Raw genomic sequence first — 17,657 nt, forward strand, 5'->3', positions numbered from 1 at the left:
TAGCGGAGTTCGCGCGAGCACAGGCATTGGAGATCAGACCCTCTTCTGATGGACCTTTGATAGCTTGGGACACCTGGGGTTCCCTCTCTGCTTCGGCAGCTCCTCAGATGGTGTTTTTCACCTGGGAGCCCCCACCCCCGAGTTTCCTCAAGGTCAACTTCGACGGATCTGTACAGGATGGAGGTGCGCGGGGTGGTGCGGGTTTTGTGATACGGGGCCCGCACTCCAGAGTGCTGGCAGCAGGTGGTTGTCAGTTGTTCGGCATTTCGGTCCCCGGGGCAAAACTACGAGCTGCTTGGGCGGGTCTTCGATATGCGAGGCAGGTACTGCGGGCTGGCTCGGTTGTTCTGAAGGGCGACTCGGCCACAGTCATCAGGTGGATCCAGGAGGGGCTGAGGGGTGTGGGCACTGACCACCCCTTGATTCGAGACATTGGGATGATGTGTGAAGTTGGGGTGGCCGTCGAGGCCAAACATGTATTCAGGGAAGCCAATGAGGCGGCTGATTGGGTGGCTGCTTTTGCGGCTCATCATTCAGGCTACACCCTTTGGGTGGGAGAGGCGGAGATGCCATTGGCACTCCGTGAGCTAGTGTATTTTAACCTTATTAGGTGTATTCATACACGTTGTGTATGATAACCCGCTTTCAGCAAAAAAAGAAAAAAAAAGAAAAAAAAAAAAAAAACAAACAAACAAGAGACATCTTATTACTTTTTCACCACACTTTTCCTCATTCTTTTCCCGCCAACCAAATAAGCCCCTATTGTTAAAGAAGAAAAGAAAAACAGTGGTCTAATAACTTGAGTCTTTTACATAGCATGTCTTTCCCATCTAGCCAGAGGACTCAAAGTACAGATGAAGTAGGCTTGGTGCTCTTCCCCTCCCTCCTGTCCTCACCTCCCCTCCCCAGCATGTATGCTTGTGTTCTATATTTCAGCATGCTCTTCTCATTCACCAAGATTAACAAGGGCAATGAAGCAGCAGATTGGCTGGCTGGCTCCCTAACCTCCCTCAACAACCACCACCACCCTATGTTTCTACTGAAAATTTCAGCATTGCTCTTCTCATCCATCAATAATAAGGGCAATGAAGTAGCAGATTGGTTGGCTAACCTGAATTGGACTTTTTTTGAACTTGTAACCTCAAAAATTTCTTCAGTTAGCCATCCCATGAGACTGAAACTATGATTGCAGCTGCACCCATCTTATGTGATTTAAAAAATGAAAAATAATACAACTGAAAGCACCAAGTCACACAATCACAGGAGTGTAGTTTCTCTTTGGGTGATTTGTTCTTCAACTGGCCATACTAGCAAACAAGTCGGATATCACAATGTCATCATCTAAACATTTGCTCGGTCGCTTGTTCATGCATTTAGCTCCTAGACATCCTTAATAAACATGCATTCTCCCATCTTTCAGGAAACATCCATCGAGCAAAATAATCTAAATATCACAGAGCAGCACTCAATCTCAAGCTGATCATCTTGTGCAATCATGAACACATTAGTGCTGGCAGGGTGCTAATTGGTTCGGTTGCTGAAGTCATTGAAGGTTGGGTACCAGTGACTTAGGTCTCAGTCCCGCTTCACCACAATTCATAATCTAAATGAATTTAATGGACCTTGCCCATCTTCTCCGCACAAATAAAATAAAATAAAATAAATGTTTGTGCTTTATCCAGTGAATCCGTCTCATGGAATTTTGTGTTCCGCGCCCAACTCCATTCTCTGCTTATGATTGATCACCAGGGGAAAAAGATATCAAGATGCGTTCTTACCTTTCACCACTCAGGCTTCAGGAGATGCCGCATCTCATGCAAGATTCTTAACTTTTACCAAGTCAACTCTTTAACCTCGGTGTATCCGCCTGGTATCTGTTTCTGAAAGTCAAACAAGCCCGGTTAGGGCTTTTGGTTGAATAGAAATGCTTATTTCCAAAATATTCTAAATTACCACATGATTAAATAAAAGGTTTTCACTTGAAATGGAGCAGGATTGATCTTCCATCTATTTTTGTTTAAAAAAATGAATATAACAGAAAGGCTTACCTTTTTCTCTGGTCTTAGAAATTTTTTTATTTTGTTTTTCTCAATTAAATCCTCATGCAGCTCCCTCCTCCACTGAACACAAAAGAATCAAAACTTGCATCTGTTAAATATAAGCCTGCAACATTGGCATGAATCAATCATTTGGATCATCAATTTGAATCGCAGACAGGCTGCATACTTCAGCTAGTCAGTCCACATGCCCATTGAATCTGCACTCAAATGCAGGTCAAGACGAGCACCAGCCATGGGTGTCATTGGATGCTCATGGTCTTACCATTTGCGAGGTAAACCAGGTTCATTGGTCAGGCTTGGGTCCTCAAACAAATATCCAGGTAGAATTCGTTATTTCAAGCTATGCACAAACCAGAAGAAACCCATTTGTCATAAGACAGACTAATAAAATGTCATTTTTCTCTCGTTTATTGTGCTAACGGCCAAGCAATTCCATTGGGCAGCAGCAAGGGGTTAAAACTTTGGAACGAGGTTATTATCACATAATAAAATGGAGAGCACTGCGTTGTATTCATTTATATTCACCTAAAAGTTTCAAAAGACAATAAACTGCACGGTTGTCTTGATTGAAGACAAGAAGCAATGCACATATTATTGAAGACATAGGTATGAGTTTCTGAGCATCTATACAATGTACAGGTTGCATTTCTTATCATCAACTCACTAATACACCCCATGGATAATATCAACAAAATTACACCCTCTAGAGAAACCAGAAAGCCCATCTTCACTGTGTACATCTAACGAGACTACATTCTGTCTGCAGATATCTACTTGCAGCCAAGCACTAAAATTCACCTGCTGGCGTGCTTATTTTCAAACTTTACATAAACCACCAACCTAAAAACCCTTTATTCCCCAAGTAAATTTACAAAGGGAGAGGTTTTACAGGGCCCTCTCTCCAATACCTTCACTGGCTTACACCTCTAATCAACTTATTCAACCATAGTTAACCAGCTGTCATTTTCTTCTTTCATCCCTTGGGTTTCTAAAGAACTTTCGAAAACAGAGGGCACTCACGTCCTCAACCCAACGTTCTCATACCTATCATGAGCTTCATTGATGATCTTCTGGAGAATTTCATACTGCATTACTGATGACTCAGCAAAAGTTTTCAACCGATCTAAGAAGACCACCAAACCTGACTGCAAGCTGTCATAATTCAGGCTCCAATCCACAGGGGATTTGTTTCTGTTAATGTCTCCTTTGAGCCCAGCACTTTGCCCTGCCTTCCGAGAGAATGTGAATGATAACTTTGAATTCTCATGGCTTTTCTCCTGGCGAGGCAGGAAATGGGTCGTCACAGTCACAAGATCTTTTATAGAATCTGCTACTTCCATGCTTGGCAACTTATCCAGTTGGGCCAACCATTCTCGGCAAGTAACAAATATTGGCGGAAAAATTTCCCATTTTTGATCAAACCCTAATTGCTTTCTCCTTGAGGGCTTCTGTCTTGATGGGAACGCACACTCTTGAATTACACACTTGTGAAGCCAATCGTTTATCGCTTTTAGGTAAGATTTTTGTGTCAAGATCCACTTTGTGAAGTTTGAACGCAGAGAATTCAGCTCAAACTCAAGGAGGATGGTGGCCTGGCGATGAGACTCCGAGCTAATTGAGACTTTGGTGCCGCCATTGTTGCATGCTACCAAGATGATGCTATACTGCTTCTTGTGCCAGTCAAGCATCATTTTCCACATCTGTGTTAAGCTGCATTGGGACATGGATTAAGACTTGCAGCATATTGAATGCAATAGGCAAACAAAATTGAGGCGAAGCATCATGGTATGCATTTTGCCAAAAGGTGCCAAAATGAATTTGGGATGTAACTGATGCATGTGAACTAAAGTATACAAATGTGTGATGCTAGTCTAGTGGGTATTATTTCAAATACCATTTCCTTTATTTTCATTTTTCAGCATATTATTGAAAGTTTATTTTAAATACCATTTTCTTTGCTTTGTCTTGCTTCCATTTCTCGGCATACTTCTCGTCTTCATGTTATTGCAATGCATCTGGCCATATAGAAAAGTAAGCCTCATCTCGGCCTTTTGGCTCCAAGGCAAGATCCCCAGTAAGCAACAACCTACACCTATTGCACTTGTAAATAGGAGTGCCATTATTTACCTGGAATTTTAAGTTTCTAGCTCTGAGAAAGCAAACACCTACTCAGTAGGTCTTCACCTATCAAATAGACAAGTAGTGAGTGGAACTATAGTATTATAATTTTTTTTCCTAAAAAGTGAATGTAAACAGCAATGTTGCATCCTTTATATGGCTTGCCTTCAGTTTTGATCTCTTTCTAGTCACAAACTCTTTCTCAGCAACACCAATTATGTTACTTAGTTTTCATTTTTATTTTCTTTTTCAGGTAATAATAGCACAAATTCCTATACAACAGGCATTTGATATTGTCAAAGTTCTAGACTGGGATAAAGAGGCATGTTCACCAAGTTGGCTCTTAGGGGCATTCCTTCCCCATTCATTACCATAGGCCTTACCCACCTCTGGTTCTCAAACTATTTTGGCCACATTACCATTCAAGTGTATTTTCTATCGTTTCCTATTTTTCCCTTAAAAAATAGGTGATAAATTCACTTCCTCCTCCCTTGGTCACAAAGTCTTGCGTGGCTGCGCCATGGGTGCAGTAAAGTACACATCACTATGATAACCTTTTACCCCTTGAAGAATATGCTAATCTGGTTGCTTTAATCAATTTGATATTTGCAACTCCATCTTAGAAATTGGCAAGAATTAACTAAATAGTCTAAACCATGTGCATTACTAGGGTTTGTCGAATGTTACTTAACAACTTGTATGGGTAAATTAAAATTAATTTCCAATATTTATGAGTGAGTGAGAGCTTTCAATGGGGAAAAAACTTGCTATTGATGCAGAATAAGAGCTTCTAAGAAATTAATCATATAATTTCAAAAAAAAATATTCAAGGAGCATACATCTCTGGCAGCAATTATGCAACTGAAAGAGGTGTTCAATTTATTTCTGAAGGCATGAACCTTAAATTTGCACATATACCTTACTTACAGAAGGGCATAAGAATAAGGTATAAATCAGAACTCAGAAACTTCTAAGATAGAATAAAATTTTTGAGGAGATCTCCAAACACATCTAATGATATTTCTTGTAGGCTCCATGTCTAGTAGAAGGCGCTGACAAACAAGGGTATAGAGTTGAATCGCGTAGCATATAGGATTTCACATGCACTACCAAGGTCTACCGAATCAATCCCAAGATTCATGCCGGTTGGCTACCGGTTCGGTACAACGTGAACTAGACGGTCCACCCCGATCCAATAGACTGTGATTCAAGCCTTTTAAAGAGGTGGAAGGCCCAAACCCGTTTAAACCGATGCGAACCGTTCCCACTCAGAACCGCCCAGTTCGGGGTGGTCAGAGTGGTTTAGGGGCGATTTCAAAATTTAGGGCCTAACCGATCCGGTTCCTCATCGGTTCAGTTCGATACGAAATGATCTGTTCGGTCCGGCTCGGCATACCTTGTGCACTACCATGCAGGCATATCACCCTTGAAGTATTTTACTTGAAACTTCCACTTATTGGAATTTTATGTTTTCTAGATTATTCTACCTAGTTACAGTATCGATACTAGATACCTTCACATTTTGTTGGTTTATGTAAGATTCTTTTGGGTTCATTAAGATGATGAATGTATGATAAGAAAAATTCAGAAATCAACAATTCAAATCTTAAAGAATTCAACCTCCCTTATTCACTTATCTTTTTGATAGTCTTAGCTTGCTAGATTACTAAGATATCTTAAAAATTTAAAAATATAGAACAATAGTCATGAGACAAAATGCTTTGGACTCTGTACAACTTTGCATTCTGAAGTATCACCTGTACTTATAACACACGGAAATATGAAAAAAATCAATTTCTGTTTAATTCATAATTTGTCCCCTAATTGATTTGTTACTGGGAATCTACTTCAATGTGTTTTGTGTATGCAATAATAAAAGTGGATAAATGCATGTATATGCGCACATCCAGATATACAGCACTATGAAAACTGTATCTTTTCGGAGTTTTGAATGCAATAACATGGCCAATCACACCAGTTTTCAATCAACATAACCACAAAGTTAATTTTTTTGTCTAGTTTACTGCTCAAATGGCAATATATATCATATTCATAAAACTGGAAACTAGCTTACTCATATAAAGGCATTCTGGTGATCAAGGAAGATGACATGCGTGCAATCAAACATGCATATCTGAATACGTGAGTACACATGCAAGGGTCTTTCTTGCATGTTAGTGACATATAAATATGTAACAGTATTGATAAGTTGTAGAATCATACCCTCCAATTAACTCCTCCAGTTGTGGTTGAAGTTCTTTGTCCCTTAATTCCTCAATTCTCTTTGATATGGAGTCAATTCTCTGAATTGCAACTCGAATTCTACAGTGCAGGTCCTTAACAGCAGCACGGGTTTTATCAATACGGTATTGGTTCTCTCCTCTGGACTCTTGATGTCTAAGTAGTCTACACTTCATGTCATATTCCCTTCGAATGAACCCACTTGCCTGACATAGAATAGTGATGTATAAATTTCAGAGTTTCTAAATCAAATAGTCATACTATAATCTCAGAGGACAGCATTTTATCCAGTAATTGCTCCATAGGTAAAAATAATATACAAGACATGAAAAATAAATTTATAAGCAGCATGACAATGATTCTGAACCAAGACACTGGAAAGCTCATCAATTAAACATGAACTAGCAAAAAACTATGTTGATCTTCAAAGCTTCCAGATCGATTGAGGTATCATTAGGTACACTCTTGTGGAACATTTTCAAGGAATAGAAACAGCAGACGACCAAATCTGATCAATGTGCCTGGGCATGACTGGTAATCAACAATCCATTCTTTAAGAACAAATACTAGATGCCATGTAATGTGAAGTTGGATGCAAGATTCAACATTGCATATTGATTGATTACAACCGAGATGCTCCCAAGCATGTATATGCATCTAGTCATTCTTCCAGTTTCTTTTCCTCAGAATGAATACAGAATTTCCATTGCCAATGTAAAAGTAGATGAGTACTGGTACCAATCCATCAAAGCATCTTATGTCTTATTAAGTAACAAATTAACTGTTGTTGTTCGAGTATACGAAGTTATGTCAAATGAACCAAACCAATTGGACCCAGCTATATGAATATGAGCACCAAAGAATCTTCTTTTAGCTTAATGGCTTGTTTCAATTTTCTATTATGTAAAAGGATTGGTAAAAGGAAGACCTATTGGTAGCTGATTGAATCAACAGAAACTACAACTTGTTTGTGATAAGACAACTGTCACTCAGCACTCAGCAGGCTATATTTATACTGCAGAATGAAAACGCTGCCATATAAAACTTTGCAGTTACACCTTTCTCTTCTTTTATTTTTTGTCTTAGAATTTTACTACAAAAAGCTATACAATGAATAAATAAAATGAAACAATCCGTAATACACTAAGAAAACGATCAGAAAATAATAATATGTTAATGAAAGCAATTTAACATTAATTTCAGTTTACCTTAACTTCATCATAAAGCTTCCTCTCCCAGGCATACAACCTGTCTAATGTAGAGGCATGACTGCCAGAATTCATACATATGCTGCTGAAGAGATTACTGCTGGGGTCCTCAATATCATCTTTTGATGTCGCACCAAGAGGGTTTCTGGAGGATGAAGAGCGTGATGATACAGATCTATGCCATGTTAAGTACTTTATCTCATTTGAAGTAGGCACTGCATATTACCTCAAGATATTAAAACAAAGATCAGGACTCGGGATATTTATGTTGAATCATTGCCAGAAATTTATAGCATGAACTACAGACAACTGTAGTCTGCATCAAGCACCAATACTTCATATATATACATTAGTCTGCATGCACTCGATTTAGAAATCACACAAGAAAAAGTGAACTTTCCCAAAATCACAATCAAAATATTTCAAAACTAACTAACTCGGTCAAATTAGGATACAATTTGCAAGTACAGATCCAAATTCTACTTTCATGCAGAAATAGGAGACAACTGATTTGAACAGCAAAAAAAGAAGGAAGAGAAAAAAGAAAAAGATCAATATCCACGTGAGAGTATCATGGTCCAATGAAGGAGAAGAAAAGCCTACCCTGAGATTGAGGGACTTCTTCCTTGCAGCAAGCAAGAAAAGCTGTGAGAAATATAAATGCCTTTGATCTGTGAGCTGTATCAGAAAATTCATGTTAGAAAACCGAGTTGCATATAGCAAACAAGAATATTAATAACAATAATGGAAGATTTCCTTGCACAAAGTAAAACAATGTTCTTAACAGAATGCTTTTATTTGTTAGTTTCTGCTGCAGGGATCAGTGACAACATTTCAAGACATGCATGATATCCAGATGCGATATGTTTCAATAACTGCTTTCAGTCAAAAATCAATAAGGAAACAACTAAATAAAACGATAAACTTTTTGCAGAAAGAACTCAATTTTTAAACTGTGCTACCTCTTTAAAAAGATTATCAATTTTCTATTCTTTTAATTTATTAGAAGTTCTTTCAGAAGAGAAGTACATAAATTTTATCTAAAACTGTACAACGCTGACCTATTTCTTCCGGAAACAGAGGACGGAAGTGCACTTTGTTTGCCTCCAGCATCCTAAGAACTTCTCTTCCAGAGTTGGAAGCTTTCAAAAATAGATCTTCAATTTCTTTGATGCATGTGAAGAAGTCCTTTGACTGAAGTTTAATTTCTGGACCAGGTTCCTTCACCTTCCCATTGATAGGAAGTGTAACTGCAGAGGATGCCATCTTCGATGGTGTCAATTCAGGAGTTTCAACAGTTCCTTGCACCTTCCCATTGATAGGAAGTGTAACTGCAGAGGATGCCATCTTTGATGGTGTCAATTCAGGAGTTTCAACAGTTCCTTGCATACCATCGGTGATCAAGTTCTTCTCCCCATTTTGCTGCTCAGTTTCTGAAGCTACACTTTCCACAGATGGAATGGCAGGAGAGTCATTCGTTAAATGATGATTCTGAATTACATTCCTGTTTCTAAACATTCGTACTAAGGGTTCAGAGGACGGTTGGTCAAAATCATCTTCTGAATCTGCAAAATCATCCCTTCCATTTGTAGAGGCTTTTTCTCCTTCCTCTTCCAATTCTGGAATGCCCTCCTCTTCCCTGAGATGTCTGATATCATCAGCATTGTCCAAATAATGGTTTAACTCCCCTCCATCTTGAAAAGGCAACTGGTTGTCAATAGGATGAAAGAGACCAAAATAATCCCATGGTGGAGTACCAGGGGGTGGTGAAGGAGATTCAAAGGATGAATTTTCATCTGAATGAGATACGAGGTGTTTTGGAGTCGTGGAGGTTTGCAGAGTTCCTATAACAGGAATGGGTGGTTTCTCCTCAACAGTTGTGGAAAAATTCCTGCCTGCTTTCATATGATTAATATGAAACCGTCCTGAAGAAAGAGGTGAAGGAACCGGAGAAAAAGATTCACCCACATCCACATGCTGTGAGAGAGAAGGAGATGAATTTGAAAATTGAGAAATAGACTTATCAGTTAGAGCAAGAGGCTCAGGCGTTGCAGATGTTGATGTGTACAGGGAAGACTCTATAGGTACTTCAGGCTCTACAAATTTTCTAAGTGCAGTTCCAGTATTTCTGAGGGAGTGGATATAAGAAACGTGTGCAGCTGCAAGTGAGCATCTTCCATCAAGGGCTTGTTTAACAAAATGCTTTCTATCTCGACACAACGAAAGGGCCTTGTCATCTTCAATTTTAGAGCTTGAAACTCCCATTTCTAGGAGAAGCACCTATAACTCTGAACCAGTTTTCCAGAATGTAGCAATTTAATTTTCAAACTTAGCACAAAGATATGTCGGTAGATTTGAGAAAAGATCATTGCTCGCTTACTTTGAGAAAGAGATGTTTCAACAGGCCTCACAACCTAGAATCAAATCTCTACTGCTCAAACCATGAAGATAGTATGGATCCACTGAAACAAAAGCAGTAAAACCTGCAAGAGAGTTAAATTAAACACCATGATTAATAAATACAGTTATATACATGAAACCAATATTTTTTTTATAAAGCAGACCCTCATTCATAGAAGCGTGATAGTATTAACAAAAGACACACTTCTTATCAAACCAAAAAACAGGGCTGCACAGTCATCAAGACCAAGATTCTTATTTCTATACCTTGTATCTATGCATGCACATATCTTAGAAAGCTGTCCCACAAATTAATGTTTCACAATGATAAATGCAATAAATTGTCCAAAACCAGTGGGATGATATCGAGAGACTTCATGGATAACTTTTGAAAAGCAGATAATGCAGATAAGAAAAAACCAGACATAGTTTTGTGCCCAAGAAATCTGAATCATCCATGCTTGGCTCTAGAAAGCAACAGAAATTGAAGAAAATGGAGCTCATATACACAATTTAGTATATCAGTAAAACATAAATGAAAACCCTAAAACAAATAAGAAATCCCAAATTCAATCACCTAGCCCACTACCTAAAGTCATATAAAGCAACTAAAACAGCCAATAGATGAGTACTGGGTGAAACTTGCTCATAAATCTCTTGTGCATATATTCAAATCCAAGACCTAAACTCTGTTACAAAAATAACTCCATACTGCATAAAATAAGATCCCACTTCCAAAATCTAGACTGTACACTAAACTAATGAGACTATCGAGATATATCTCAGATAAGAGCAATGAAAAAATGCTTGCAATTTTCACAAACAGAACTCTGAAAATTCAACAGTTCTGCCACCCTTCTCAAATTGTCAAATAACTTTCTTCCTTTCCCTTGCATAATGAACAAAAATTCCCTAACAAACAAAAAAAATGAAATGGTTGGCCTCCATATATCTGCTCCTCCTTCCACAAATTAGGGTGAAAACTAAAGGACTCAAAAGAAAAACAACGATCAAGGTTCGAAATCAACAGAAACTTAAAACAAGGGCAACAAATGTGAACATAATTCATGACATGGTAAAGCGAACGGATCAAAATTATAAAATCCACCTCAGAATTAACTCCATAACACACACCCATCTTCTCCCAAGTTAATATACACATAACATTAATTTGCAAAATTATCAACCTGACAATTCAATTCTCAAATTATTCCCAAAAAAAAAAGACATTAGAGAGGCCAAAAAGTGAACTTTTCCAAAAACAAAACTGAATATCCACCGCAGGATAAACACAAATCACCTCAGTTCATCAGAACTATTAAGCTTACCCATGAATCTAATAAAAAGATTAGAAAATTAAAATCAAACAGACAATTGGGACGAAAAAAAGAAAACTATTCCCCTGGGAAAACAAGAAATTAAAGTATTCATGGACTCAATTCACATAATTCGGATTGATAAAACCAAAAAAAAAAAATTACATTTTTCTTCCCTCAACTTCTAAGCAGCGGATGAAAGACCAAATAGCATCCAATTGCAATAACGAATTATAAAACTTTATTAAACAACAACAAAAACCTAACTAAACCCGGAACTAACAAGGGGAAAACAGCCTGATAATTTCAGAAACAATCAAAAATTCGAAACTAATCGATTCAATTCAGCAGTAGATTCTACCTACGCGAGGTCACAGCATGGAGCTTCGGATTCCTCTCAAGAATAGATCTCGTCAGAAAGGTCACAGATAGAGAGAGAGAGAGAGAGAGAGAGAGAGAGATTTTGGAGGCCGTGAAGAGCGAGTTTTCCAGCGATGGAGGTGGATTTCATGCTGGAGACGAATTCGGCGGATCGCGGAACAGAGAGTGTGTGTGGGGCCCACCCTCACCAAGCCAGCTTCGGATGGAAGGAAGAGGATGCTCTTGGTGTCCATGCGAAAAAATATAAAATATCCTGTATGCCCATGAACATGTTTTATGGCACCCTTGGGTTCCAAGAAATGCCACACATGCCCTCCTTATTTCTTTCTTTTTCTTGGGAAGATATTTTGGGATGTTGTATTTATATGGCTTGCTAAAGATACCATGCATGCCATTGTGGTGGTAGCACAGTTGAAACGTAGCTTTATCTTCAATGGATGGAATGGGGGTCCAGTGGGGAACTGCTATTAGAGATGCAAATGGGTCGGATTGGGTCGGATTTTGAGTAATTCCGACCCGATCTGGTTTTTTATTCGGATCCTAATTTGGACCCAGGCCTATTTCGGTCGGGTCTGGGTTCGAGTCGAATCGGATTAGGATCCGAATCGGATCCAATTTTTTGTGTTTTTGGAAAAAAAAATTTAGACAAATCTAATTTGGTCAAATCATAATTATGAGGTGCTGGGTGACCCATGACTCAAAAGACTTGCTAAGTCTTGGGTTACCTTGAGTCAGAACAGGTGACCCATGACTAAGTCGGTCTACAAGCCAAATGTCATACCACGCTATTTTTTATCTATATGACTGATTGGACTAACGTGGTGTCTCCCAGCTCCCCTCTCACGAGGACAAAAAAAAATCCCAGACCGTCATCCAAAATCCAATTCCATTGCAGAAAACTGTCACATGACCCAGTTCAGTGTTCCCTCACTTTCGCCCTTCAAACGTTAAAAGAAACAAAAGCCCAAAAACAGAAGGAAAAAAAAAAAAAAAAAAGCCAGCTACCGAGACACCAGAAGTATCAACAGTGTAATAGATCGAGAGAGAATCCTGACGGGCCGAGTGTTCCCTCACTTTTCCTTCTTTTTTTTTTCTCTCTCTCTCTCTCTTCGGATCCATTCGGATCGGGTCGGATCCGTTCGGTAAACCCAGACCCGACCCAAAAAATAATTCTAGGTTCAATTTTAGAACCCGATCCGGATCCGCATATCCTAAAATTCGGATCGGATCGGATCGGATCTACGCGGGTCGGGTCAGGTCATGGGTCGACCCGACCCATTTGCAGCCTTAGCTGCTATGTCGGTGGGGTTAATTCTCCTCCCCCCTCCCCTCCTTTCTAAAGCTAAAAAAAAAACATGCATGAACTTTATGATTGCAAATTTTAAATATATGAAGAACTATGAAGACACATTTATTATATCTATTATCTAATATATATACACTGAAATAGAGGTGTTGTCTATTTCTCCATTTACCATGTGAACTACTATATTAATAATATTGTTATTAGAGCTCTTTATTTAGTTGGGCTCTTATTTAATACATTCCTTTATCTAATTCATTAATAAGAAACCTAATAGCTTATTAAATCATATTAAATAAAATAATACTATTCCCATTAAATTAATATAGAAATTAATGATATTATTAATGATCATATTTATTTAATTAATGATAATATTTAAAAAAATATTTTTTATTAGCATGGTAAACTACCCATATCCTGCACGAGTCACTACATTATACTGATATTTTATTAATTTTTATTATATTTTTATGTTCATAATTTTACTTAAAATAAAAGTACAACCACTAAAATCCTACTGCAATGCATTTAAATATTCTTTAGATGCAATATTTTTTTATTTCCTATTATATGCAAGTAGGATCTTGATCTTATTATGTTATAGTAATATTATTTTACTATATTGATCAATATACATATCCTATTAGAATCTCGTATAATGATAGTATATCATAATATTGATATCAAAATTTATTTTTTAAAAAATAATTAGGCCTTAATATCTATTATATTTTACTCTATTTGTGTCATCTATCTATTATATTTATTTTATATTACATTCCAAAAATAGCTAAAAAAGATGAAAAATTGTACCCCACGTATCTCATAGGGATATATATATATATATATATATATATATATATATATATATATATATATATATATATATATATATATATATATATATATATATATGTATGTATGTATGTATGTATGTATGTATCTAAAATGGAAGCTCAGTTTCTAAGAGTTCTCTATTCAGTATGAGCATATCATTAATTAGTAATAATCCTAATATTAATAATGTTGGCCATCTAAAGTTTATTGCTTAAAAGTGCAATAGTTATTAATGATTTTGGTATTAAAATGCTTAGTCATCATTTGGATATCATTAAAGTTTGTTATTTAATGTTCAACAACTATTAATGACACTAGTAAAATATAACTAGAGTTCATTGCTTAATGTGCAATAGAAATTCAGCTATTGAAGCCTTTTATTTATTATATTTTGTTATATAGTTACATCGCATTTCAAGAATTTATCAAAAGAGGAAAAAAACATACCAATAGATTATGCAGGGCCGATATCAATTATAGGAACTTCTATATAGAGGGCTCACCTTGTGTAGAGTTCTCCATTCACTATGAAGATACCAATATCAACGACACTGCTACTATTTGTAGGACTTTCTATTCAGCTATCGTTAATGTTATGGTTCAATGTGCAATAGAAATTTGTCTATTCAAGCCTTCTATTTTTGTAATTTGTTACATTGCAAGATTATATTTCAAGAATAATTGAAAAGGCGAAAAAAGTTGTATCACATACATCGTATGGGTAATATATTAGTATGCATTTAAAATGGGCGTTCAGCTTATATAGAGCTCTTTATTTGTTGCATGGATATCAGTATTGATGATGCTGATATTAATGTCCTTCATCAGCATTAAAGCTCATTGCTTAATACACAATAGATATTAATAACATCAATATTAATATCCTCTATCATTGCTTAATACACTATTGATATTAATGAGAAAGTATTAATGTGCTTAAACAAGCCTCCGATGGCACTCATGTAAGCTCATTCAGTGAACTTACTCTACTAAGAATTCTTCCTTCAACACTGTTGCCTCTCTATTCTGATTTAGTCATCAAAGAGTCCCCCGCCAAAAACTTTTTGGCAAGCAGATTTCTTGTAGGTCATTTTTGGAAGAGATCATCTCTTTCACACTTCGACCGCCTCGTTCAACTTGGTTCTCACCAACCTCAAAGTTACATGAGCAGTGCTCCGACCTTGATCTGAGATTTTGCCGCAACAGTATATATCATATTATGCATATGGGGATTTTGTAGACAAATGTATTTATACAAGATCATTCTTTGGCATCAAATTGATTTTTCACTTAGTATACATGCTGGTTAATTCACTAGTCAGTTGAGTGCATCAAAATGACCTCATCATATATTGTTCTTAATATGGAAAACTAATTCAATGGTAATATAAAAAGTACTAATTAATTTCATATGGTGCTAGATGACATAACATAACATAATTTTTGTTCAAAGTAAGCTAAATGATACGTATTTTACTCTAAAAATAGTGATATTATTGAAGCACAAAATAAAGAATAAAAGGAGAAAAAAATAATACTTGACATGGTAGCGCACAAAAATTTCTAATTAAATTTGCTTTTCATATATTATCTAGACAAATACCTTGCATATCCACTTTGCATGTGACACCCTTCAATAAAAATGAATTTATATTTTTTTTCCCCAACTAAGATGGTGATTTTTCTCTTGACTATCAATGTTATATCTCCATTTTGTAGACAAACTTAGACGTGGAATCGTTATTGTAAGGTCATCGGCTTCTCAACTCAACCTGGCTTCGTCCAGATAAACCTCTACTACGTCATGACTAGAGTAGGGTCGCAACTTTTGACTCATGTTTGATTCTTTCGGAACCATTTCTGATCCACACTGGATCACGTTTTTGGGTTGGATCCAAAAAAAAAAAAAAAAGTGGGAGTTTGAAGTTAAAAATTACTAGCCCAAGTATGCTTCTTACCAATAGTAACACAATGTAGTACATTTTCCCTTATGGTATGAATTAGTGCTGCATATTTATAATTCACTCCCCTGTAACCTGTCAAGATGCAGGGTCTTTAACACATTTAGCAGGCCCTCCTTCTGGAATAAAATTATTTGATGTACCTTTAACTGTTGGGAATTAATAATGATGATACTGAAGACCTGTGAAGGGTCAGGAAGGCATACTAACCCCACTTCCCTCATCAATGTGGAGGTTGGCTGCTTTCCTTTGTGCCCATCATAAAAGAACTTTTGAGATTTTGTTCTTATTCTATGGACCTCAGAGCCTCAGACCTCAGTTTTTTCACCGGGCCTCCACAAGGAATCTATGCGAGTCAGCAACACATGGGCTGACCTCACTAAAATAGACCAATTGCGGTAAAAAGAATATATAGTACTTTTTGAAAAGTAAAACATGGTACGATGTATGAGAGATTCATGAATATACTGCTGATGGTGGGTTTAATTTAAACTCCTCTGTACTTCGGGCTTTAAGTTTCATGAAAAGATCACTGGCATGTCACCTTTTGCGCAACTCCATTGCCCCAATTGTAACAAATTTCTGGGGAAATAAAGAGAGAGAGAGAGAGAGAGAGAGAAAATCGCTTTTGGTGAGCTTTGGGCAACATGCCATCTCTTGCCTTTGGCAGCCGAGGGATGAGGATGGAGAGAAGTGGAAAAAAAATAAGCTCAACCAAAACGGATTCCTTGTGTGTAGAAATTTAATCGTAATCAAAACGAATCGAAAACAAATTTACTTATTGTAGATCGAGTTGTATCACTAGCCGTAAGTATAATTATATAATTAAAAAATGCTCATTGATTACAACTCAAGAGCTTTTTTTTTGCCAGAAAAAATATAAAGAAAAATTATCCTTCTCCTTATTTTTCTTTATACATTGTTCTCTCTTCTCTCTTCTTATTTTTCTGTTTTGCAACTGCTCATATATATAAAAGGAGAAATTGACTGCTTTTGGTAGTTATGAGATATCTAATAAGTGTCATTGAAAGGTTGTTTCCCTTCCAATAAAATAAATCGGGTCAGCCCATCATGAGCGGATTGATCCGACTCCAAAAACCAATACAGTGTGTTTAGGTTCTAACTTCCTAACTAGTCCAACCATTTTGGTCATCTTTGAGGGCCCCTTAAGCTCCACAGCTTCAGCTAGTTCTTGTCGTGTCAGAGTCAAGTTATGGGAAGATTTCACCTGAGCCGATGCAGGCTGATAGGGATATAGCAGATTAGACTGTGACTCACCTCTGTATCCCTGAAAACCAGATCAAGTGTTATGATGGAAATAAAGTATAGCACATTCATTTTGAAGTTTTATGTTTGTTTGAAATTTGAATCAAAAGTTGTAGTTCTACCAAGAATCAATATATATACCATTCTCATTTGTGGATCACTTGTTGTCTATGATTCACCACTTGGTACGTAGCAATGTTTGGTGTGTTCAGGTGGAAATGGCTGTTAATCTTTGTTTACAATGTTGATCATTTCTTTATTACCTTAAATTTTTGGGTTCAACAGGCTATAGTATCGCAGCTAACTTAGGTTGTTGGAAAACATCAGGTTGAATTCAATAGCTCCATGCAATTAATTAGGGCTTATCCTAATGTTCACACCATTGTGCTTAGTAATCAGAGGTTCTGGAGTTGGGTAATTAGCGTATAGGTGGATCTTTATCCCTTTTTCTCTATCCCTGTCTCAAAAAAAAAAAAAAAAAACCACCTCTACATCACTTATTTATATAATTATGCTAGCTATCATCTTGGCTTTATTTCAAATTCTATGTGACCACACATAGG

General features: G+C 37.0%; 1 protein-coding gene across 3 annotated transcripts; it reads right to left on the reverse strand.

The window, feature by feature from the left end:
* Positions 1 to 2,622: 2,622 nt before the first annotated feature.
* LOC103718103 (protein ROLLING AND ERECT LEAF 2-like) lies at positions 2,623 to 12,060 on the reverse strand. Of its 3 annotated transcripts, none has more exons than XM_026808853.4 (7): positions 11,709 to 12,060; positions 10,008 to 10,110; positions 8,689 to 9,915; positions 8,231 to 8,305; positions 7,628 to 7,842; positions 6,402 to 6,625; positions 2,623 to 3,770 (listed from the first exon to the last, which is right to left on the reverse strand). In XM_026808853.4, the coding sequence occupies exons 3-7, from the start codon at positions 9,890 to 9,892 to the stop codon at positions 3,077 to 3,079; spliced, it is 2,412 nt and encodes an 803-aa protein (XP_026664654.2). In that variant the 5' UTR covers positions 9,893 to 9,915; positions 10,008 to 10,110; positions 11,709 to 12,060; the 3' UTR covers positions 2,623 to 3,076. The 3 variants fall into 3 exon arrangements, with proteins under 3 accessions (XP_026664654.2, XP_008804992.2, XP_089784243.1); XM_008806770.6 differs by having other exon boundaries at positions 11,705 to 12,060; XM_089928117.1 differs by lacking the exons at positions 10,008 to 10,110; positions 11,709 to 12,060 and having other exon boundaries at positions 8,689 to 10,001.
* Between the last annotated feature and the right edge of the window lie 5,597 nt (positions 12,061 to 17,657).

This window comes from Phoenix dactylifera, chromosome 17, assembly GCF_051530095.1.
Source record: "Phoenix dactylifera cultivar Ajwa chromosome 17, Ajwa_hap1_PhDact_Kaust_v1.1, whole genome shotgun sequence".
NCBI lineage: Eukaryota > Viridiplantae > Streptophyta > Magnoliopsida > Arecales > Arecaceae > Phoenix > Phoenix dactylifera.

Coding starts and splice junctions, on each gene's coding strand:
- LOC103718103 (XM_026808853.4), bottom strand. CDS start 9,892: ATGGGAGTTTCAAGCTCTAAAATTGAAGATGACAAGGCCCTTTCGTTG. Junction 8,306..8,688: donor TCTGTTTCCGGAAGAAATAG/GTCAGCGTTGTA, acceptor TTTCTGATACAG/CTCACAGATCAAAGGCATTT. Junction 6,626..7,627: donor AGCTTTATGATGAAGTTAAG/GTAAACTGAAAT, acceptor ATTCTATGTCAG/GCAAGTGGGTTCATTCGAAG.